Consider the following 23,939-nt stretch of genomic DNA (forward strand, 5'->3'; position numbering starts at 1 on the left):
TATTAACCTCAGGGGCTGCTGTCACAAGAAAAGATTGAAGTCACGGACTTAACCAAATGCCCTGGCTAGCTTAAATGGGAAGGTAATAGAATATGCAGTGTTATTTTAACCTCAGCTGATCAACAGGGTTCATTTGATGCCTCATTCTCCTGCTTCAAACCATTGTTGAAAGAAAGTCATCCAGGAAGCTTCTCCCTCACAACACCAGAACTATCTTCCCTCCTCCCTAGATGGTGGGCTCCTTAAAGGCAACAACAGCTGATGTGTCCACTATCACATACCCAGTACATAATGGTCTATCTGATCCTTAGTAGGTATTCCCAGACACTATATATGGAATGAATGAACCAATGAACAAGTATCTCCACATCTTTGTCCAAGGGGTTCCCAATGCTTGAAATATTCCCCCACTCCTGGCAGGTTACCCCATCTTGCAAGGCTTTCCTGACCCTCCCTCCAGTCTTCATTGCTCTGTCCTCCGCTTATTGTGGTTTTGTCACATTAGAGCTGACAGCAGAATGCCAGTGGACAGTGGGATGGCTGTGGACAGGGGACTGTCTGGCTTTATTATCTGTCTCCTAGTGTGTGCTCAGCCTCAGTCCTGTCTGACTCTTTGCAACCCCGTGAACTGTAGCCCCTACAGGCTCCTCTGTCCATGGGGTTTTCCAGGCAAGAATACTGGCTGCTGCTGCTGCTAAGGCGCTTCAGTCGTGTCCGACTCTGTGCTACCCCATAGACGGCAGCCCACCAGGCTCCTCTGTCCCTGGGATTCTCCAGGCAAGAATACTGGAGTGGGTTGCTATTTCCTTCTCCAGGAGATCTTCCCGACCCAGGGATCGCACCTGCATCTCCTGCATTGGCAGGCAGATTCTTTACCTCTGAGCCACCAGGGATTTAGATGTCTCCTAGATCAGACCCCAAGCTGTTAGAGGGAAGGGGCGGGGCCTCATTCTCGCTTGGATCCAAGCATCTCACTGGCTCAGATGGGTCTGTCTCTACAGAGAGTGTGTGGAGGAGAATCGCCTGGGGTCAGCACTCAGCACAGAAGAGGTCGCTAAGAAATTTGTCTGAAAGCTGGTTTGCAGAGCAGCTGATACTCAAAGAGTGTGGGTTTATATGTGGTGACAAGGGTGCCTGGAGAGATGGGGGAAAGAAACTAAGTAAATGTTCCATCGATGAATGAGCGATGATGTCAGGCTCTCCGCTCGCTGTCCTGACCCCAGCTAAAAATAGGATTGTCCATGCCTTGCGGGAGGACGAAGTGGGGTGCTCTGGAAGGCCACTCAATCAATCAAAGCGCTTGCCAAGTGCTTCCACCCCATCAGAAGAGGCCGTGCGTACCTGCGGTGGAGGCCGGGGACCCGGGGCGGCTTGTTTCAGAGAGATATAACCCGCTACTTCGCCACCGACTTGTTGACAATCTCGCCTCAAATAGGAGTTTGTGAAAAGCAGTGGTGGCGGGTGTAGAGGCCCTCCCCAGGAGTCATCGGCAACTCCTTCCAAAATGCAGTCATCTGGCCGGAGCGGTGTCCAGGCCCGGGACCACAGAAGGGAGAACACCGCACTTGGCCCCGGGAGGGGCGGCCTGCACTTCCAGCCCGGGCCACCCGGGCATTTTCTCCTCCTTCGGAATGGGGCGGGGGAGGGGAGGGAGTCCGCAAAGATCGATCGCAACAGAGGGGTCTCCGCAAGTCAGTCCTTACCCCCTTCTCGCCGCCTCAAAGAAACTTGTAAGGGGCGGGGGCGGGAGGGGAAGAGGACAGCAGGCAAGGAGCAAGACCCCTCGGGAGCTGGGAGTCCTCTTCCTCGCGGGTGGATAAATAAATTATAAAGCGCCCAATACACAATAGCCTCGCTAGATGGAGACGAGGAATCACTGCAGCGGCGCTGGCGGCGGCGGCGGGGAGCGCGGGCGGGCGCGCAGCACCAGGCGGGAGGCGGGCGAGCTCTGGCTCGGCTCACGTCTGTTTTCCTTTTTCGTGCATTATTTATTTCGCTTGCGCCCGCGGCCTTGCGGCCCGAGCGGGCGCTCCCAGCCAGCGCCTCTATCCGCTGCTTCTCGCTGGCCGGCGTGAGGGGCGGCCCGAGCCCGGGCACCCCCGCGCCCCGGGCAGCCGCGCGGCGCCACCGCGAAGGGCGGGGACCCAGGGAGGGCACGCGCTGCCGGCTCCGGGAGGCTCGGGGGAGACTTTCCCCGCCCTCCGCCTCCGCCTCGGCAGCCCGCCCGGGCCCTGGACGCGGGGTGCCGCCCCTCCCGGCCCGCGCGCGGCCAGGCGCAGCCCGGAGCCACCGCGCCCTGCGCCCCGTGCGAGCGCGCCCTGCCCGGGCCCCGGGCTCAGCAGCCCCGGAGGCCCAAGCCGCGCGCAAACTTTTGCTCCAGTGCCCGGCGTTCCTCCTGGGCATGTGAAGCCCCTCGGCGCCCGCGCAGTCGCCAGGGTGAGGACCGAGGCCCCGCCTAGAGGGCGGGGGACTGGGGAGGCGGCTGGCTTTAAATGGGGGCCGTCCGGCGGCTCGCGATCAGATTCTGCCTCGGGCGGGGGAGCGAGCGAGGACCTCTCTTCCCCGCGCCGAAGATCGGTGGGGGCCGCCGCCAGGCAAGGTGGCGTGAGGCACTGGAGGGGTGCGGGCGGAGATGGAGACGCGGGGGAAGCTCCCGCCCTGAGGCGGGAGGCCGGGGCTCGGCGGAGCACGCGAGGGCTAGCGGGGAGCGCACCGAGGTGCCTCTGTTGGAGTGTGCGCAGTGAGGGCCGGCGGGGCAGACAGGGTGCCCGCGGCGTGTGATTTCACGGTGCCGTACCTGCGGGGGTCAGCGAGTGTGCGGGCAGGAGTCGGTGGGTGTGAGCGGCAGGTTCTGTGGGTGTGCACGCAGGGTGAGCGGCGCCCGCCGGGTTTGAAGTGTGCTCACAGTGGGAGAGAGTTGTGCACGACTGTTTCGGGGAGGTGCATGGGCTCGAGAAGAGCGCTTGGCTGTTTCTGGAGGTGTGCCTGGGGCCAGGGTACGCACACAGGATTTCGGGGGCGTGCGCCACGACGGAGTGAGTTCCGGAATGCCGGCCTCCGTGAGTGTGCACCAAGGGTCGGCGAGGGTGCAAGCTGGAGTGAAGGGCCAGGCTTGGGTCACTAGGGTGCCCCAGGGTGCGGGGAGTGCCCACCGCGTGCGGACTGCTGCGGGTGCGGGTGCGCCACCAGGATGGTGCCTGTGGCGCCCGGCTGACTCGAGCTTTCCTCCCCTGACAGTTCGCCCCGGGAGCGGGAGCCGCGGGCCGAGATGCTCCTCCGGGATCTGGTGCTGCGCCGAGGCTGCTGCTGGCCGTCACTGCTGCTGCACTGCGCGCTCCACCCGCTCTGGGGCTTCGTGCAGGTGAGCGGCGGCGCGGCCTGCGCGCCCAGGACGACCTCCTGGGCAGGACGGGGTAGCGGGTGGTTGTCCTTTCACTCCCACGACCCTGGCTTTCTGCGGTTGCCCGTCCGATTGGTCCCGGGAAGAGTTGGAAAGAAAAGATGCTCTGGCTCCCCGTACTTTGGCCATGGAAAGATAAGAAACTCCTGAAGGAGACTTCAGTCCTGGCCTGCAGAGTGAGGCCCGCAGGACAGCACCTTGGAGCACACAGGTCACAGGGAATGCCTTCTGGATGATAATATTCCATTGCAGAAATGCAGAGAAAGAAACCTTAGAGCTTTGGCAAACTTAGAAGGAGAAAAATGATCCCAAGAATATACGTTCTTGATTTCCTATCAGTTCAGTTCAGTTCGGTCGCTCAGTCGTGTCCGACTCTTTGCGACCCCATGAATTGCAGCACACCAGGCCTTCCTATCAGAGCCACTAGTAAAACTTCACAGTAGCCTTCTTTAACTGCACTTCAACTCAGAAGTGGTTCAACTCACTACTCTTGCAGGTAGTGGAGCTGAGGATGTGGGACAGATTTTGCAAGGTGGCCACTGATGGGGGATGTAGGAAGGTGCTGTCCATCTGTAAAGACTGCCTGAGGATGGAATCCTCACCCTGGGCCCACCATGCCCCCAGGACAGAGACCAAATAGCCACCAACTCCAGTGACCTGTGTTAGGGTCAGAGAGATGGTTAGATGGGATGTTCCCTAGAGCTTCCCAGAATACAGTCAGTGGTCCATTGGAATGGTGAAGAGGTGGAATTTGCTGCCAGCTCCCTGGGTTGGGAAGATCCCCTGGAGGAGGGCTCAGCAACCCCCTCCAGTATTGTTGCCTGGAGAATCCCATGGACAGAGGAGCCTGGCAGGCTGCAGTCCTTAGGATCGCAAAGAGTTGGACAAGACAGAAGCAACTTAGCACATATGCATGGTGAATTTTGAGCCCCAGCTCTGCCCCTTGCCAGTTGGGGGACTTTCGGCAGTGTGCTTAACCTCTCTGGACCTTAATGTCTACTTCCTCACTGTGCAATTATAAGTACCTGATGAGACAAAGATGATTTAGTGTGGTGCCTCGACCATGCTAAACACTGAATGGAAGCTGTTTCTGCCATTATTGATGTTACGAAGTCACCAACAGTAACATCGCGCATCTGTCTGGCTAGCCGTTGATCGCTACATAGTCCCAGCAACACTTTTGAATTGCTAGAGGTTCAGCAGGGTCTGGAGGACATTTTTACCATTTCAGACATTGAAATGCCCACTCTGGGATATTTGCAGCTTTGTGTTCTCCTGGTGGCATTTTGGGGGCTGGAGACTATTCAGATAGTTGCCCTGAGTATGAGGTGACAGTCCAGAGAAGAAGGGATGGGGCAACCCTGCTTGCCAGGCCACCAAGTTTCATGAGCTGTTCCAAGCGACAGGGCCCCGCTGAGAATGAGCTTGGTCAGTCCTGTTTGGACGGCAGCCCTGGTGGCCACTGGGAGAGAACTAGGGGCCCTAATGCTGGAACCAGCTATCTAGGTGGAAAGCTTGAGAAAGTGGGTCTGCTTGAGTAGGGGCGGTGGGCTGTATACACCACCCCTGGCCAGCACCAGGCCCATCCTCTGCTTTCTTCTCTGACTTGCCTGTCTCACTCATAATTGTTTTCCCTTAGGAACTGACAGCTTTGTTTAATGTGTGAAACAGCAGCTATTAAACTCAGCTGTGCCTTCTTGGGATCCAGAATTTTGTCACTTCTAAACATTTGGGAGGTTTGGGACCAGTTCTTCTCATTCAACTTTTAGCTGAACCTCAGATGTTCAGCTCACTTCCTTTTTATATTCATTTGTTTACAGTTTGCCCTCTTCTGGGAGACTTTTCCAGCTAGTATGGAGAGCAACATGGTGACGTTGTTAATCTCCAAGAACTGGAATTCTGCTGTGGGAACTAGCAGGAAAGAGACAGCAGACCTACCACCTCCCCACACACCCCCACCACCAAGAGAAATAATTCTGTAAAGTAGCTCCTTTTTTAAGCAGTGTCCTTCAGCCAGGCAGTACTTCCACCAGCAGATGTGTGTGTATGTGTGTGTGTGTGTGTTTCAGATGTCCTTACTCAATATAAATCAATTTTTGTGAAAATCAATTAGAAAGAAACCCTCCAGACAAGTAGAATGGTTAAAATCTTGGCTGGAGGCGCTGGAAAAATAATCTACAAATGATAAGGACTGAGAAGCCAAGGGGAAAGGGGGCTTTGGAATGAATTGATCTGGTTTTTGAGCAACAGAGCTGAATTCAGGAGAAGAGAGGGGAGAAAACTTGAAGTGAGCAAAGCCATGTGTTTCCCTTTAAGTGGAGAGATTATCATGTGTGACGTCATAGGAGTTTCTTGAATAGAAAAAAATCTGTCTATGCTTTCATGAGCTTTTTGCTGGAGGAGTTGTAAACATCTGGCAGTGTGAGCCAGCACAACCAAGTCCTGTAATTAACAGGATGGTTGATGAAGCCAGAGCTTTGTGTGGTCCCTCCAAGCACCAGGTTCCAACCTTGAGATCAGCCCGGAGCCTCTGGCTGCTGCCTGGATGAAAAGAAACTTAATCATTAAAGTCAGATGACATTAAATAGCCACAAGGTTGGTGGGGGCACTGTTAAACCTTTTCTCTTTTTTTCCTTCATGTGTCTGGAATTGAGATTCTGAGCTTTTGTGATTTAGGGTTCTTCTAAGTTCACTTCCAGATGAGTCCTTTTTTTCTGCAAGTAAAGAGGATGACAGGCTGGCGAATTTATTAGGTGTGACAGGAGTGTGTCTCATCAAGTTACTGTGGTGCTGGCCTGTCTTGATAAAAGATGCCAGAAGCCATCATCTTTGTGGGCGCCCTCCAAAAGCAGTCATCGAGGAGACAGGCTCAGATCCGGGCCTGTGGGTCTCTGAGCGGCAACAAGGAACCATCCCGGACCCAAGCGATTGCCAAGCCCCCGCCCCTGTGGACAGTCATTACAGCTTCACTTATTTAGTCAGCTGCATTTATCCGGCACCTACTGTCTGCCAGGACCCGTGTTAAGGGCAAGGGATCTAGTGGTCCCTGCCTTCATGGCACTGACAGTCTGGTACTGGAGAGATTGTTAAGTCATGGTAGGCAAGTGCGCTCAGTAGGAGCAAATAGCTTAGAGATGGAAGCTGGTGGAAGATCCAGAGAAAATGCAGGTGCAGTGCTTTAGCCGAGACAGGAACAAGAAGTCGGGAGTCAGGATGCAACTGTGAGTTGAGTGAAGTGTCCAGACTGTGGAGGGAACAGCCCCCAGGTGGGAGGAGAGGGCAGGGCATTGGAAGAACCCCGGGGAGGGGTTCCCCAGGCGAGGCTTCTGTTGTAAGCCACTAACATTGTGTCTTACAGTTCGGACTTGATCCTGAAGCCTCTGGGGGCCAGGAAAGTTTTTCTAAGAAAGAGATGACACAGTCTTAAATTAGCATTTTAGACATCTCCAACCAGCTTCAACACAAGATTAGGATTCAGGGAAGGAGCAAGGCAAGGGGTTGATGAGAGTCAGGTTGCCAGATTTAGCTAACAAAAATACAAGCTGGGGACTTCCGTTGTGGTCCAGTGGTTAAGACTTTGCCTTCCAATGCAGGGGGTGCGGGGTTTAGTTCTTGGTCAGAGAGTTGAGATCCCACATTCCTGGTGGCCAAAAAACCAACACATAAAAGAGAAGCAATATTGTAATAAATTCAATACAGGCTTAAAGAAGTGGTCCACATCAAAAAAATTATTTAAAAAGAATATAGACTGTCCAGTTAAATTTTCAGATAGACAATGGATTATTCTTAAGCATAAAAATACCCCATACAGTCTTTGGGATAAATTTATACTTGAAAATGTTTATTGTTTACCTAAAACTTTACAGGGTGTCCTATAATTTATGATTCCTATGGTTTACCAGGCAGCCCTGGAGAGAGTCAGGGAGATGTGAAGACGTGGTGGTGACTTGGTTTAGGGCTGTGGCCATGGAATGAGGAGAAGTGGATGGATTCATTATCATTTGTAGATTATTTTTCCAGCGCCTCCAGCCAAGATTTTATCCATTCTACTTGTCTGGAGGGTTTCTTTCTAATTGATTTTCACAAAAATTGATTTATATTGAGGAAGCCAGGTGTGGAAACTGGCTGCCACGAGCCCCGTGTTCCCCAGACCACAGTGCCGGGGACCAAATGCCAGGGACTGCGGGACCTCTTGGGACCTCTCTGGACCTCGAGATTCAGCCTCAGGAGAACACTGCAGAGCGGAAAGGAAGTCAGGTGATGACAAAACTGGAATAAAAGGTGATCACAGGCTTTAGGTGGGTCACTGACCCTCTCTGGGCCTCTGCTCCTTCTTGGTCAAGTCCAGCTAAGAGCAGGTGACTTAGGGGCAAGTTTACTCTCCTGTGAGACTCCCCAGGATGTAACCCAACCCAGCCAGGGATTGAGACAAGCGTGTGGTATTGCGGATTCCTCTTCACTAGTCTAAACAAAACACTGCTGATCGGTGGAACTAGTGGACCCGGAGCTGGTGTACGGCGTAGGTTCCATGTTTGCCCACTGCCGGGCAGACCTTCCACAGCACACGTTTGCACTGAGCACCAGCCGAGTGCTGGGCCCTGGGCAACTCTGGTCCATCACTCAGCCTTGCCCAGCCTGTCGTCCTATAGGTATGGATGATACCAGCTCCATCTCTCGATTATTCTCGTGGTGAAATCAGCGCCTGTGTCATGGGACTGACACACAGCAAGGCTCAGGAAGTCATGTTCCATCAGGACTCATCAAGCACAGACCCACCTGCCTTTCTCTTCCAAAATGCTCACCACTTGTGTGTGTGTGTGTGTGTGTGTGTGTGTGTGTTGGGGGGGGGAGCAGGGAGACAGACATTACGTAACAGGGGGAAAGCGCCCCCAGAGAGGAGGGTTTATGGAGTGAAGGGGCAGCTCTGGGTAGCTGGGTCTAATTCTGGGGGCTGTGGGCTTCAGGATAGCTTGCCTGGGAAGACCATGTAAGAGCTGGGCCTGAAGGATGTACAGATGTGGATGAAGGGCCTGTGTTACCAGCTGTCAGTCAAGGGAGGTTCAGCAGCCACCGGCTTCTACTGGTCCAAACCAGTGAGGGACCCAAGTGGACCCCCACCTCCGGGAGAAGGACAGCCCACCCAGGCTGGCTAATAGGGTGATGACAACATTAGTGTGTTCTTGTGGCTGGTTAAGCAGTTGTGCTCACTCACTTTTCAGTGGGACCATGATACTAAAGACCAGATGCTTAAGATGTAGGGTGTGCCTTCACTTTCCCTCCCCCTTCTACCTCGAAACTCGGTCCTGGTTTCTCTGCTTGTAATTTCATCACATGAAGCCCTCTGATCCATCTGTGCCCTCCTAGCCTCTCAGAAAAACAGGTCACTGGGTTGGGCTAGGTTAAACAAACGTGCTCATCGTGAACCTTCTCGTGTGAACTGCACCTTGGTGTGGGGGGGGGGGAGTAATTGCTTTGGCAATGGCATTGCTTGATGTTCACACACTTGGTGGAGTTCAGTGGAGAAGTGATCTCAGAGGCCAGAGGCTGGGAGAAGGGAGCTTTCAAGCACGCCCCAGGGTCTTGGAAGGTCGTAATCCAGAGAACAGTGTCAATGATGGGTGAGGAGAGGGCTGACCACTGCGCTGGGGGAGAACCCAGTGGTTTGGCCGTGACGTCTAAGGAGTTCATCGTCTCCATAAGATAACTGAGAAAAGGCTCACCATCTGAGGATATGTTCTTGCGAGATAAGATGGCCTTCCAGGGTTTGAAATGCAGTCAGTGGTCCTTTAAAAACACTAAAAGGTGGTGAGCAGGAGCTTCGTAGCCTTGTAGATATTCAGTCAGGGCTGTAAGTCAGTCCACCTCCTGCAGCCTTCACCCTTCCTGCTCACATCTGCCATGTGTCAAGGGAGCAGCTGAGCCCTGCTGGCCATCTCTGCCAGCCCGGGACACGTGCAGCAGAGCGTCTACACTGGCCTCCAAAGACAGGTCTACACTGGCCTCCAAAGACAGGTCTACACTGGCCTCTAAAGGCAGGCCTAACCTAGCCAGTTCCTGAGAAACTGGGGTTGTGGGTTTCTACTCATGGGAGATGACAGCCAGAGAAATAAACTGTGGGCCTCCCTGAGGTAGCAGGTGACCACCAACCCTTTCCTTCATGTCTAAATCAACTGTTCTCCGGTACAGGCAGAGAATGCTAGAATCAAAGATGTATGGCGGTCTGCCATAGGGAGGGATGCTGGGAGTGTGTCTAAACCAGCTATTCTCTCACTGACTATGCACTAGAAGTTTAACCCGGGATGCTTCAACAAAATTCGCATGCCCAGCTCCACCTGCAGAAATTCTGATTTGAGTGGCATGAGAGAGGCTCAGGCATGAGTATCTTTTAAAGATGCCTGGAGATTCTAACATGCAAGCAGGGCTGGCATCCCCTAGGTGAACACCCACCCACTTTTGCTCCCCTTTGTAGCTTACACATGGGGAAGCTGAGACTGAAGTCGAAAGAGCACCAGTCCAGGATTCAGGAGGTGTGGATTCTGGTAAATTTCAGGCAGTTGCTTAGGTGATATGAAGGCAAGAGGAAAAAGGCCTGACTCCTGACCCCACAGACCTTAGAGTCCAGTAAGAGGAGGATGAACTGGGTAAACACTCCAATGTGGATTTCTGTCCCGTAGAATGAAATCCAGTACCAGGAGAGCTTGTAATGGCGAGGTGACCTGGCCAGGGCGGTCAGAGATGCTTCCCTGAGGAGGTGATATAACTGAATAACGAGCTGAATAACGGGTAAAGGAGGGGGAAAGGTGTGGGATAAAATTCCAGGAGCAGCCAGTGCAAAAGGCGGGAGCATGGCCAGGAGCCAAGGACCGGAAAGAGGGCTTTGAGAGCAGAGCAGAGCAGAGGGCCAGAGCATGAAGGGAGGGCCGCCCTCCCGCGCAGGGCCCTGTGGATCTCCTGAGCTGTGGACAGGCATTCAGGGCTGGTGAGGGCTGAGTGCAGGCAGTTTGATCAAGTGTATTTCCCACAAGACCACTCGCGGGCCTCGTGGATAACACTGGGAATGTTGCTCTGGTCTCCTTAGTCACACAGCCACCAAAGAGGAGGCCTGGCTGGGTAAGGGTCCTCCTTCAAGATGAGGGGACGCTGGCCCAGAGTGGACACAGGAAGGCCATCCAGAGCTGTGGCCAGAGAGGAGGCCAGGGTTTGGTCCTACCCCGGAGCAAGGAAGACTGGAGAAGCAAGCAGTGGGTCAGGTCACTGAGGAGGTGGAATCAGCGTTCTGTCACCTTCTGGGTGTGAGAGCCTCAGGGGGCCACTTCTCCCGCCTGGGCCTCAGTTTCCTCGTCTGTTCGGTGGGGAGATTCTAGGAGTTCACCTTCGAGCACTCCTCTGCCTCTCACGGGTGCCCAAGCCTATTGCCCCCGTCCCATGGCTGGCTCCTGGCAGGGCTAGAAATGAAACCTTGCTCTCCAGTCCTGCTAGGCCAGCCTCCCATAACGCAGTTTCCTTTGAGCCAACCCAGCTTCCGTCCTTCCTGCCCAGGCCGGGGGTGGTGAGGAGTGTGGGGGGCGGTGGGGAGAGAGCATCTGGGCTCCCAGTTGCCTCACTGGCTTCTTCTGGGCACCTGTGCCCATCTCTGCAGGTGACGCACGGCGAGCCCCAGAAGTCCTGCTCCAAGGTGACCGACAGCTGTCAACACGTCTGCCAGTGCCGGCCCCCGCCCCCGCTGCCGCCGCCCCCGCCGCCCCCGCCGCCTCCCAGACTCCTCTCCGCCCCGGGTAAGCAGGCTCCCTCCGTTTCCGGTTTCTCTCTGTGTTTTCCGGGGCCCAGGAAGAACCCCTGAGGAGAGCAGAGGGCAGCCTTGCTTTCTTTGTAATTTTCCACTGGCCGAGCAGGAGGGAAGCCAAGGCCTAACTTTTCCCTGCAGTCTGCAAAACGCCTTTCCCACAGCGTGCTCCTGTGAGATGGAGAAGGATGTTTCTCCATCGGGTAATCAGATAAAAGTCAATCTCCATTTGATGAGTGACTCTGCCTGGATTGTTCCGAAGGCCAGACCTTGAAGAGGGGGCAGCCACGGACACTGGCCTGAAATCCCCTTCCCGTGGGCACGGTTGCGTTTTCTGATTTTCGTTCACATGTAAGACAGCAATTAGTATAGAACCCAAGTGGAGGCTTTGGGAGCAAAGTTACACAGATGCCTCTTGGGTATTTGCAGCCTATTCTGCTAACCTCCCCCTCCCCAACCCCAACTTGTTTGCCTGGATTTCATCTCTGAACAATTTGATTGCAAACAAAGGAGGGCTTCTTTATTTAGCCAGAAAGAGCCTCAGTCCTGACCCATAGGGGTTAAGTTCCCTGTCTACAATCACCAGTTGATAAGATCTGTAACAAAAGGTTCTGTATTTTGGTTGGATCACCCAAGTTGCAGCCTGTAGAATGTGCCAGCACTGTGTGTGGATCCACCTCATTAAACATATCTCCGTTGAGTTATTTGGGGCATATTTGAAATAACCTTGAGGAGGTTTGTTCTCTGGTAAGCCCTGTTTCCAGGCTCTGGTGTCCAGGCGGGGATGCAGTGTGCTGGGGGACCTTTGGCAGTTCGTGTGTATTTCTGCATTTTGTCTGTAGGTCCCCCCAAAAAAGTGAAAGTGCTAGTATCTCAGTTGCATCCAACCCTTTGTGACCCCATGGACTGCAGCCTGCCAGGCTCCTCTGTCCATGGAATTCTCCAGGCAAGAATACTAGAGTGGGTTGCCATTCCCTTCCCCAGGGATCGAACCCACGTCTCTCGCATTAGAGACAGATTCTGAGCCACCAGGGAAGCTGTCGGTCCCTACCTGTGTCCAGTCTTTCCTGACACTTGTGGCTCAGTGCTTTTCAGAGAGTGGCCCATAGCGTCACCTGAAGTGTTCATTTTAAAGTAGAGCTTCGCAGGCTCACTGTAACCCACCGAGTCAGAGCCTTTGGGGTGGGGCTTCAGAGTTGGCATCCTGACAAGTTCTGAGGGGATTCAGATGCAAGTTAGAGTCAAGAACCTCAGCCTACCAGGCCCTCTGTGGCAGTACCACACAGGATCCTACTATCCCAATATGCTCACCCTTCTCCTCTCTCCTGAAGGAAAGCTGTGGGGCCCGGCCTCAGGCCCCTGCCCCTCACTCCCTTCCCTGCCTTAGAATTCCTTCTCCCTCCACTTTTCAGACTCCAGGCCTGCGCTCCCTCCAGGCCTGTTGGTACCTGATGGATCCACATCCCCCAGTTACAGCCTGTTCAGTTCATCCTGTGCTAACTAAGCCTCTAGTGCCAGACGCAGACCTGAAAGACCATTCTGGTTTCTGGGATCTCTTGGCCTCAAGGAACCCACACAGAGTCACTTGAGAGCACAGAAATTGCTCTCTAGGCCCACTGGAAATCCTAGAGTAGCTGGACCCACTCCAACCATAGGAAACAGTGACATTGACTTGGGTCTTCATAGTAAGTGGAGTTGTTCTAGGTTGATGAGGAGGCTATGGGGAAAGGGCATCGGGGCAAGAGGAACGGCAAGAGCAGAGTCTTAGAGGTCTGACTCTGTAAGTCGTCTTGGGAGGCCCAGGCCCCTCCGACAGTTTGAAGGAATGTCAAGGGGTGGACAGTGAAAGGCCTCGTGTGCCTGGCTGAGTAGGTTACATTTCATCCTGTTTTACCGTTGTTTGCCAAACATTCACCATATCCAAATACCTCCTGTGGTTTGCCTTCTTTCTTTTTTTTTTTTTACTTTAAACAGACTTACTTTTGTGTTTATACAAATTAGTCTCCAAAGGAAACTTTCTGTAACTACTCTGAATGCAAAACCGGAATCACTTACATAAATAGAAGGTGACTGTAGAAACAAAGGTGATGGACACGAACCAGCGTTTTAACGTTCCAGCCTGTCATGGCAGGTTCCGAGCTCGAGGCCTTCTCTCTTTCTGCTAAAAAGGGAGCGCAGTAGGTTGGAGAGACCTGTCAGGGCCACAGTCGCCCTGTGCAGAGATGTTCTCTAGAAAGAAATCAGAAGGTTTGCAAGAGAAGCAAAAGGAGCTTACGTTTCCTGTTATATTACCATGTGTCTGGGTCCTGGCTCCATGTGCTGGCCAAGACCAGCTCACTTACCTACAGGGACCTGCACCCCCTCCTGTAGGAAACCCTGCTCTGGGTAGCCACGAGCCCATGGAGGTATTAAGCAAAGAAGTGACACACGGTCTGCTTAGAAACTCAACTTTCCTGACAACACAGGGGGTGGATTGGGGTGAGCTGCCTGACTGGGGTCTAGTGGGGACCCTTGAGATACTCCAGGCCCCAGATCACCCACGAGGGCCTGAAGCCAGGCAGGGGACTGTAGAGAAGAGGAAGCGGGCAGGAGTGCCAGGTGTGAGGGAGCAGAAGCCTCGTGTAAGTGTGGGGCCTGAGGGCCCTTCTGGGTGAGAGGACAGCAGGTGTCGTTTGTTTCTATGATGCAACTTTTTCAGTTAGGAGTGGCAGAAACCCATCTTGAAGTGGCATAAGTGATGCGAAAGCTAGAGAGAGATGTTTGGTTTTTGGCTCGTGTGTTGGAATATTCCAGCAACAGGCCTTATATGATGAACTGGGTTTCTGTCTCCATCTCCCTCTTCTGATTTCTCCTGGGTCTCCTTTTCTCTCAAGCTGGCCCAGTTCCTGTGGCTCCAGTTTCCACGATTCCATCAGCCTTGCAGTTAGTCATCTCCTCACTAGGAGAGCTTCTCTTTCTTAATCATTCAACCAAAGCTCCCAAGGCTGACATTCATTGGACCAGCTTGAGCCACATGTCCATCCTTGGACCAATCATGGTAGCCTGTGAGATGGAATGTGCTGATTGGTCAGGCCTGGGCCATGTGACCACCCTGGACAATTGAAGTATTATGGATAGGGGTTAAGGGGATGGTGGCTTCTCAAAGGAAAATCCAGGTAGAGGGGTTGTAACCCAAGGATGAAGATATGGACGCTGGGCAGGAGGGGAGTGGATGCAACTCCATAGCCTTGGTATGCCTGGTAGATTAGACCAGTAATGGAGAATGTGTTTTATACACTCTCTTGGTCCTCACTGAGCTCAGCCCAGAAGCTCACCCTTGAGTACAGCCCAGTAATCTCAGACAGACCTATGGCCACATGCACAACTTCTGCTCATTCTGTAATCCTTGAGGAACTAGCCTCCCCCAGGGGGAACAGGGCTTCGATGCTGTGAAGGCTGTGTGGTCGTTCAGCAGGTGTGCACAGAGCTCCCCAGGTACTGGCACATGCCAGGAGCTAGGACGTAAATGGTGAGCAAGAGAGGGGCAGCTCCTGCCCGCAGGGAGCTCACGGTCCAGCGGCCCATCTTCTGCAGAGGATGTCCATGGGAGAGTCCTTCCTGCCATCTTTCTGGATACACTGGCTCCGAGCGTCTGGCTGACTCCAGCAATAGGTGACCCATCATCCTGATTTGGCCAGGACTAAAGGGTTTCCCAGGATGCAGGGCTTTGATCCTTTGGTCATCAGAGGTGCCTGCATCCCCGCCACTCACAAGGGCTTCTGGTTTACCTGGTGAACATTTGTTGAGTGTCTGCTCTGCATCCAGCCCTGTGTTGGGTGCACTGGAGGCCCAAGGGGACTCGTCCTCACCTGCACGGCCTGAGTAATGAAAAAAAAAAACTGAGAACACAGCTTAAGAGGCCGAGGCCCTGAGCCTGGGTTGGGGTGTTAGCACTGCCACCTTCTCTGCATGATTTTCAGAGGGCTGGTAAGATGTTTTTGAATTTTATATTGGTGTATAGTTGATTTACAGTGTCGTGTTAGTTACAGATGTACAACACAGTGATTCAGTTATACATATACAAATATCGATTTCTTCTCAGATTCTTTTCCCATATAGGTTATTACAGAGAATTGAGTAGAGTTTTCTGTGCTATACAGTAGGTCCTTGTTGATTTTGTATTTTATATATAGTAAAATGTATAAGTTGATCCCAACCTCCTAATTTATCCCTCCCACCACCCACCACTCCTTTGGTAGTGTAAGTTGGTTTTCTAAGTCTTTGAGTCTGTTTGTTTTCTAAATTAATTCATTTGCATCATTTTTTAAGATGCCACACATAAGTAGTATCATTTATATTTCTCTGTCTGGCTTACTTCACTTAGTATGATAATCTCTAGGTCCATCCATGTTGCTGCAAATGGCATTATTTCATTCTTTTTTATGATTGAGTAATGTTTTATATATATCTATCAGTCAGTTCAGTTCAGTCACTCAGTCGTGTCCGACTCTTTGCAACCCCATGAATCGCAGCACGCCAGGCCTCCCTGTCCATCACCAGCTCCCAGAGTTTACTCAAACTCATTCCCATCGAGTCGGTGATGCTATCCAGCCATCTCATCCTCTGTTGTCCCCTTCTCCTCCTGCCCCCAATCCCTCCCAGCATCAGGGTCTTTTCCAATGAGTCAACTCTTTGCATGAGGTGGCCAAAGTATTGGAGTTTCAGCTTCAGCATCAGTCCTTCCAATGAACACCCAGGACTGATCTCCTTTAGGATAAACTGGTTGGACCTCCTTGCAGTCCAAGGGACACTCAAGAGTCTTCTCCAACACCACAGTTCAAAAGTATCAATTCTTCCGCTCTCAGCTTTCTTCACAGTCCACCTCTCACATCCATAAATATATAACACATCTTCTTTATCCATTCATCTGTGGAAAAACACTTAGGTTGCTTCCATATCTTGGCTATTGTAAACAGTGGTGCTTGTATCTCTTTGAGTTATGATTTTCTCCAGATATATATCCAGGAGTGGGATTGCTGGATCCTATGGCAGCTCTATTTTTAGTTTTTTAAAGCATCTGCCTATTCTTCATAGTCTCTGCAACAATGTACATTCCTACCAACAGTGTAGGAGGGTTCAGAAAGGGCTGGTAAACTTAAGTCTGAGTTGAAGGTGTAAGGTTTTCACCCACCAATGGGGTTGACTGGAGGATTCGTGTAATGGATACTGGATATGCTGCTAATTGTTACTGGATATGCTGCTAATTGTTCCATGAAAATCATTCTGATGAAGAGCACCCTGTGAGTGATAGACTTGGGAAAGGAAATGGTGCTTTGGGGAAGGGTATTTAATTCTGAAAAGGGCAGGAAAGGAGGATCCAGGATGACATGGGAGAATTCCCAGGTAGACCTTGGCTAGGCAGGAGCAGAGGGAGGCCGGACAGTCCTTAGAGTGGCTGAAGCAGAGGAGTTAGGAGCATCAGAATCACACAGGAGGGGCCCTGCTGTAGAATGTCCTTCTTCAGGAGCGTGGACCTCAGGGTGTGTGTCTGGGGTAGGGGGAGAAAGAGCACACAAAGGAAACCTCTGCACCTGCTCACGCAGACAGGTAAAGACTCCTGTAAGGATGGATCAGAAATATTTGCCAGAATTGTGGGGCATCGTCCCCATGGCCAGGCAGGTCTCCCCTTTCATCCAAATAGCACCTGCTGCTGCCCGGCTGCTCAGGGCAAGCAGAATGTCTTGGGTTGGCTGGAACTCTCCTGGCTTTAGCCCTGGAAGCTCTGCATCCCAGTGTCAACTTAAAAAATATTCACAACCTAAAAGTTGAGAGTTATGTTTTATTAAATGAGAATTTTTAGGACTTCAAGCCTGGGAGACAGCATCACAGGTGACCCTGGGAGAACTGTTCCAAGGAAGCGAGGGTTATATAGAAGTTTTGCAACAAAGGACAGGTGGCCTGAACATCAAAATAGTATTGTTACTTAAAGAAAGCCAGATATCCCAAGTTAAGAAATTTAGTGCTTTTCTCTGTATGGGAAGATGAAAGAGTCTGGGCTCACTGCAATCATTCCTTTCACATGTATCTCAGCTGTCCTGGGCCAGAATCCCATATTTTTTACATCTTGAGCTCCCTCGGGGCTCACCATAGGGAGTGGCTGCAGTCTTGATGTCACAGGTATTCTTCTCCCTCCTGAGTGCCCTCAAGGCTTAGGAACTCACTTTGGAGGCTGCAATCGCTGATGACTGTGACATCCTTGTTTACTGATATGGCAGGAAATACTCCATTTCTCACCCAGAAACTCTTTAGTCCTGGGCAGACCAGGATGATGGGTCATCTATTGCTTGTCCACCCTTCTTCTGGCAAAGGCAACATGGTTTTTCAGTTTATTTCTCGTTGTTTTTGCTGTGCTTGTTTTTGTTCCACCGTGAAACTTTCAAGAGCACTACTCTCCCCATCCCACTTCCATACTAGAACTTGCTGATCATAGGGGCAGCTCAGCCCACATTTCCCTGTGGGCCCCCAACTCAGCTGCCACTCCCAGCAGCCTTGGACGTCTATGGAGATAGCCCTGCCCTGTCTTGCCTGATGGTTGAGAAGGATCCTGGAAAGTGTTCTTTAATGCGGAAGATTCTTGGACAGCATCTCCACTTTGTGTGGAGATGCTTTGCTTCCCAAGCTCTGCCCGCAGTGCTTTGCATTGTAAGTTTTGCAGACTGTGGGAGGCACTAGACCAGCAGTTCTCTAAAGCGGAGTATGGTCAGAATCCCCTGGAGGGCTTGTTTAAACACAGGTTGCCAGAGTCCATCGCCAGAATTCCTGATTCAGTAGGTTTGGGGGTGGGACCAAGGATTTTGCATTTCTAAAACTTTCTCAGGTCAAACTGATTCCACTCCCCACCCCCCTCATCCCTACCCCAGCCAGGGTGCACCCTTTGAGAACCAGCGTCCTAGAGGATGGCAGTCAAGTCAAGAGACTTTGGAGTCAGGTGCAGCTCTTCCACTCTTAGCTCTGTGACACTGGGCACGTCTTACGCTTCTCAGCCTTAGTTCCCTCATCTGTAAAATGGAGCCAGTGACACTTACCTGAGGGGGCTTTGCAGTGAAGCCTGGAAATTATACAGCCTGTATTTGGCAAAGACAACATACTTAAAAGTGATGTTACAACACAGTGGCTCAGCCTGGTTGTCCTGCCTTCTAGATCTGGGGTCCAGCCTTGTTCATGAGCTAAGTGATTTGGGCAATAGGCCCTTAATTGCTTGGAGCCTCAGTTTCCACATCTGTAAAATGAGGCTAATGACTGCATTTGGGCACTTGTGAGAATTTGATGCTATAAAGTTCACACAGCACAGAACCTGGAACCCAAGTTAACACTCACTCAATGGCATCTCATAAGTAATATTAATGATAACTAATAAAAAATGATATCTATTTAGTAATAATAAATACTAGGTCACTGACCTACAGGTTGGGAGTTGTTTAAAAATGGTTCTGGCACCATTTTTAAGCAGAGAAAGGAGTATCTGTTTAGATACTCATGGATGAAAGGATGCCTTAAGGAGGTGTGGACACCCCTAGGTATTCAACAGAAAAGATTTATCCAGAGTACCACTCATGCCCCATTAGGGGCAGCCATCACCAGGCTTGTGATCCCCAGGGTCAGCCCCAGAACCCCTGGGTGGAGGTATTTCTGCAAGACGTGGACAAGGGGTGAACTCTGGCAAAGCAAAGAGCACACATGCTCGAGGGCCCGACCGAAAAGCCCACGGCAGCCGCCAGGGCTCAGGACCCAGCCGACTTTGTAAATGTCAGCGATGGCCCATTCGTCCCTGTGTGTGATTCAGACGCTGCGGTCAAGGAAGGAGATGTATACCAGCCCTCAAGGAAGAGCACGTACACCCCCTCCACGAGACCTGCTTCTGAGGCCGATGGGGCCAAAAATAGCTATGGCAGCACAAAGGCGTGAGCCTGCATTCCCATAGTGCCTGTCTTTAAGGAGCTCAGAGCACTGAGATTGATTTGGTTTTTGGCATTTATTTTATTTTTAGAAAAACCAGGGACTTCCCTGACGGTCCAGTGGTTAAGACTTTGCCTTCCAGTGCAGGGGATGTGGGTTCAACCCACAGTCAGGGAGGTAAGATCCTGCATGCCTCATGGCCAAGAAACCAAAACATAGAACAGAAACAATATTTTAATTAATTCAATAAAGACTTCAAAGATAGCCCCCATTAAAAAAGAGAGAGAGAGAGACAGAGAAGCCAGAAGAGAGGTTGGCTCCCTCAAGATTGCACAGCCGTGGTGGAGACAGGAATGGGGTCACTTGGTTCCCCTACTATGTGCCAAGGGACATGTTTTAAAGAGGGAAACAAACAGGACTGTGAAAGTTCTAGAATGATTTTATTACTCACCCAGAACACTAGGAAGAACCAGTACTCAGTCCTCCCATTTTGAGGTGGAAGCCCTGTGCTTCTCGTCTCATTTAATCCTCACGTACTCATTTGCAAGGAGCTCAAACCAGTCAATCCTGAAGGAGATCAATCCTCAATATTCACTGGAAGGGCTCATGCTGAAGCTCCATACTTTGGCCACCTGATGTGAAGAGCTGACACATTGGAAAAGACACTGATGCTGGGAAAAATTGAAGGCAAAAAAAAAGAAGGGGGCAACAGAGGATGAGATGGTGAGATAGCATCACTGACTCAATGGACATGAATTTGAGCAGACTCCGGGAGATAGTGAAGGACAGAGGAGCCTGGAGTGCTGCAGTCCACGGGGTTGATTAGAGTCGGACATGGCTTAGTGACTGAAGAGCTCCTTTGTAGGAGTATACACTAGTCCTCGTGTCTGCCAGGCTTCCCCCACAAAGTAGTTAACCTCAGCTTGGGAAGATCTGAGTTCAAATATTCTCCAGGAAAACCTTCCCTGACTTCCACATTCCCTGTTCTGGTTCTCTATGGCCACGGAGTCAGTCTCCCCAAAAGCTGGTGGTTAAAGAAAAAACAAATGTCCTGTCCTTTCCTCTGACAATTACAGAGGGTGACAGGCTTCACCAGGAGGGTCTCGCTTGGGGTCTTTCACCTGGCTGTAATCAGTTGGCTGGAGCTGGAGCCATCTGGAAGGCTTCCTTGCTGGTGTCTGGTGGCTGGTGCTGGCTGTTGGCTGGGTCCAGAGCTGGTCTTGTTCACCAGAACACCTCCATGATGCTCCCGTGTGGCCTGGGCTTCCTCTCAGCATGGCTGCTGGGTTCCAAGCTTGAGAAGCAGGTGGAAGCTGAACGCCCTTGAGGGTGTAACTGAGGTCATGCAACATCATTTCTGCTGCTTTCTGCTCCTCGGAATCAAGTGACCAAGGCTGCTCACCTTCTAGGCAGAGGGAATTCTATTTCTTGGTAAAGGGGTGTCAGAGAATTTGCGCACATTTTTAAACCACGCACATAGATGCACACACTCTTTGAACTTTTCATTTTCCTTTATAGCAGTCATCCTACTCTTAAAATATCTAGTCAATTTCTTGATTGATGCCTGGGTCTTTTGCTAGATATAAGTCATTGCCATGTGTCTGCTGTGTCCACTTAGAATTCCAGCTCCTTAGTACATGCCTGGCACCTCACAGGTCCTCAGTAGCTACTATTTGCTTCTTTTGCAAAGATTTTTATACTCTACTATATGCCAGGCACTGTGCAAGGTTTGGGGAATGCAGTGGTGAACAGGACGGAAGGGTCACTGTGCGTATGCACAGTCAGGGCAGGGAGGCTGGGACAGAAAATAAACAAACCAAAAATAGCGCCAGAAAAATAGAAGGTGACCTGGGCTACAAAGGTAATAAAATCATAAGATCTGATGGGGGTGAAAGTGTTAGTTGCTCAGTCATGTCTGACTCTTTGTGACCCCAGGGACTTTAGCCCACCAGGCTTCTCTGTCCATGGGATTCTTCAGGCAAGAATACTGCAGTGGGTTGCCACTTCCTTCTCCAGGGGATCTTTCCAACCCAGGGATCAAACCCAGGTCTCCCACATGGCAGGCAGATTGTTTATTATCTGAGCCACCGACTGGGTGGTCACTTAGATTGCGTGGTCTGGGGACAGGAGATGACTCTTCAGCTGAGAACCAATTGAAGGGAAGTCGTGGGCGAGGAAGACCTGGGGGAAGAGTGTTCTCAGCAGAGGGAACAGCAGTGCGAGGTCCCTCAGGGTGTGTGAAAGACCAGCGTGGCTGCTGGCTGCTGGGCAAAGCAACGCAGGAGGAGGCAAGGCCCAGAGGGAGGGCCTGGGAGGCCAGGGAAGGGGTTGGGGTTTTATCTTAAGTGTGAGCAGAAGCTTCTAGAGGGTTTTGAGCAGGGCTGTGGCCTGGCCTCATTTATACTTTACAGAGACGGGCTCCCAGTGAGGGGATTGTCACTTCAGTCCAGGTGGTGATAGGAGGGCCAGTGAGGTGGCCCGGGTCAGGGAGGGGAGAGGCAGTCAAGCCTTGGTCTGATTTAAGATGATGTTGGAGGAGAGGTGATGTTGGAGAGAGGTTGTAGGGGGAGGGAAGCAAGGATGCTGTTGGGTTCTGTGGAGTGAATGAGCCTCGGGACATCACTCACAGGCTGCTCTCAGATGTTTGTGGCCTCAGCCATGGGATAAGGAAGCAGACTCAGGTGTGCCAGGAAAGCTGAGCATGTGATGAGAGACTCCAGGCATCAAACACAGGCCACGTCACTTGAATTGTTTCTTGTTTTACCATCCGTGTTGGTGCCAAGCTGGTCTTCACTGTCACCATTGATGCAGACCTTGGGATGCTGGATGTTCATTATTTGCTGAAAGCAGGTTATCTGTTCTGTGATCTTTGTGCCAGTTGCCTGGTCCAATAGTAGAAGGACCAGGAAGCCGGGCCCAGCCCTGGCACTCACTCAGCCTGCGATTCTGTTTCCTCATCGGCAAAAGGGGAATCAGGATGTGGTCCTCCCAAGGTGCTTGTGGGAACATGAATAATATGTGGGCCTAGCCCAGTACCTACTGCATTCACACTCCCAGGAAACAGACTCTTGTCAAACCTCTTATCCAAACCGATCTCAGCTCCCACATCCATAAAGAGGACTTGTTCTGCCCTGCATTTCGCTCAACACTGATCATCAAGCGTATGCTCAGGCGTTTCTGACTCTTTGCAACTCCGTGGACTGTAGCCCAGCTGGCTCCTCTGTCCATGGGATTTCCCGGCAAGAATACTGGAGTGGGTTGCCGTTTCCTCCTTCAGGGGATCTTCCCGATCCAGGGATCAAATCTGGATCTCTTGTGTCTCCCACCTTGGCAGGCAGATTTTTTACCATTAGCACCACTGTAATGTGATTTTTCTGCCTGAACCTGAGCATCTGATATCCGTAATATCTTTCATCATTTCCTGCTCTTTTTTAAAAGTGATTTTTAGAGTTTATTTGTGTTTATTGGAGTCCAGTTGCTATACAATGTCATGATAGTTTCTTCTGTAGAGCAAGCAAATCTGCTATATGTGTACATATATCCCCTCTTTGTCACCAGGAGCATTGAGTAGAGTTCCCTGTGCTATACAATAGGCTCTTATTAGTTACCTATTTTATTGATTTCATTTTTGTAAGTGCTGAATTTTATTTTTCCCATTCAGTGCATGGAATTGTCTTTTGTGTATTTGCTTGTATACAGCAAATAAAAGATTACATGTTAATTTACTCAACAAACCCATATTTAGGGAATTCCCTGGTGGTCCAGTGGTTAGGACTCCGAGGTTTCACTGCTAAGGGCGTCGTTTCAGTCTCTGGTGGAGGGACCAAGATCCCGCAAGCCTCACAGCGGAAAAACAAATAAACAAAAAACTCCTATGTTTATTGATTTATTGAACAAACGTTTGCCAAGAGATAGGTCCTGGGGCTGCAGAGATGAACTGTGCACGGCCTTGCCTGCCTCTGGCTGGAGGCCTGAGCCCCGCTACATGTCAGTATCCCCCGGGAAACGACTGATGTCTGGGCCCACCTCAAAGGAGGTGATACTTGCATGAGTCGAGATTGAGACCCTCGGCTATAATCAGAGACCCGGAGAAGAAAGGGATTTGCGCTGAAAAAGAGGAGAAGTTAGGTACAATGGAATCGGGGCCACAAGGCCAGTGAGACGTGCACAGGAGTGACCTCTCAGAACTGCTGCAGGGGCTGTGGTGACCCCAGAATTGGGGCCAAACTGGCTCCTACCCTCCAGGAATTCAGAATCTTGTGAGAAGTCTAGACTCAACCCTGAGATGAAAACAGGAAAACACAGATCTCGGCAAGAGCACACATCCAGGCCAACATGTGCTTCCTGGGGGCTCCAGATTCACCGTTCTAACCATTTTAAAGTATATGATGGTTTTCTAAAGCATAAGGTTTTTAGTATATTTACACTGTTGTGTAACCACCACTACCATCTAGTTCCAGAACATTTTCTTCACCCCAAAAAGAAATCCTATACCTCCCAACACACCCTCTCTCCCCCAGTCCTTGGCAACCAGTAATCTGCTTCCTGTCTCTATGGATTTGCTGTTCCGGACATTTCACGTAAACCTGGGTGTTCTAGGGCACTCTGAACCTCAGTTTCCTCATCTCCCAGTGAGTATGAAGCCTCCTCCCTCAGTGTTATTGTGAGGGAATTCAGAGGACGTAGGTAGGGTCTGCCCACTGCCTGGCACAGGGCAGGGAGGACGTGGCCCCAATAATGGAAGGGAATCCTGCTCGGGAAGGGGGGTCTGATCCTGGTTAAAGGGCCCCACCTGTTGTGCTGGGATGGAGGGCTATTTCT

At 51.4% G+C, this 23,939-nt stretch overlaps 1 protein-coding gene across 5 annotated transcripts in view; it reads left to right on the forward strand.

Moving 5' to 3' along the window:
- Positions 1–2,297: 2,297 nt before the first annotated feature.
- PRIMA1 (proline rich membrane anchor 1) overlaps positions 2,298–23,939 on the forward strand; it is a 68,625-nt gene continuing 46,983 nt past the window's right edge. For 3 of the 5 annotated variants that reach the window (XM_043434369.1, XM_043434373.1, XM_043434368.1), the window contains exons 1-3: positions 2,468–2,599; positions 3,238–3,361; positions 11,040–11,175. In XM_043434369.1, coding sequence (XP_043290304.1) covers positions 2,493–2,599; positions 3,238–3,361; positions 11,040–11,175 — 367 coding nt within the window. In that variant the 5' untranslated portion in view covers positions 2,468–2,492. Of the gene's footprint in view, positions 2,437–2,467; positions 2,600–3,237; positions 3,362–11,039; positions 11,176–23,939 lie in introns of those variants that run through there. The other 2 variants (XM_043434370.1, XM_043434372.1) reach the window with 2 other exon arrangements.

Source organism: Cervus canadensis, chromosome 17 (genome assembly GCF_019320065.1).
Source record: "Cervus canadensis isolate Bull #8, Minnesota chromosome 17, ASM1932006v1, whole genome shotgun sequence".
NCBI lineage: Eukaryota > Metazoa > Chordata > Mammalia > Artiodactyla > Cervidae > Cervus > Cervus canadensis.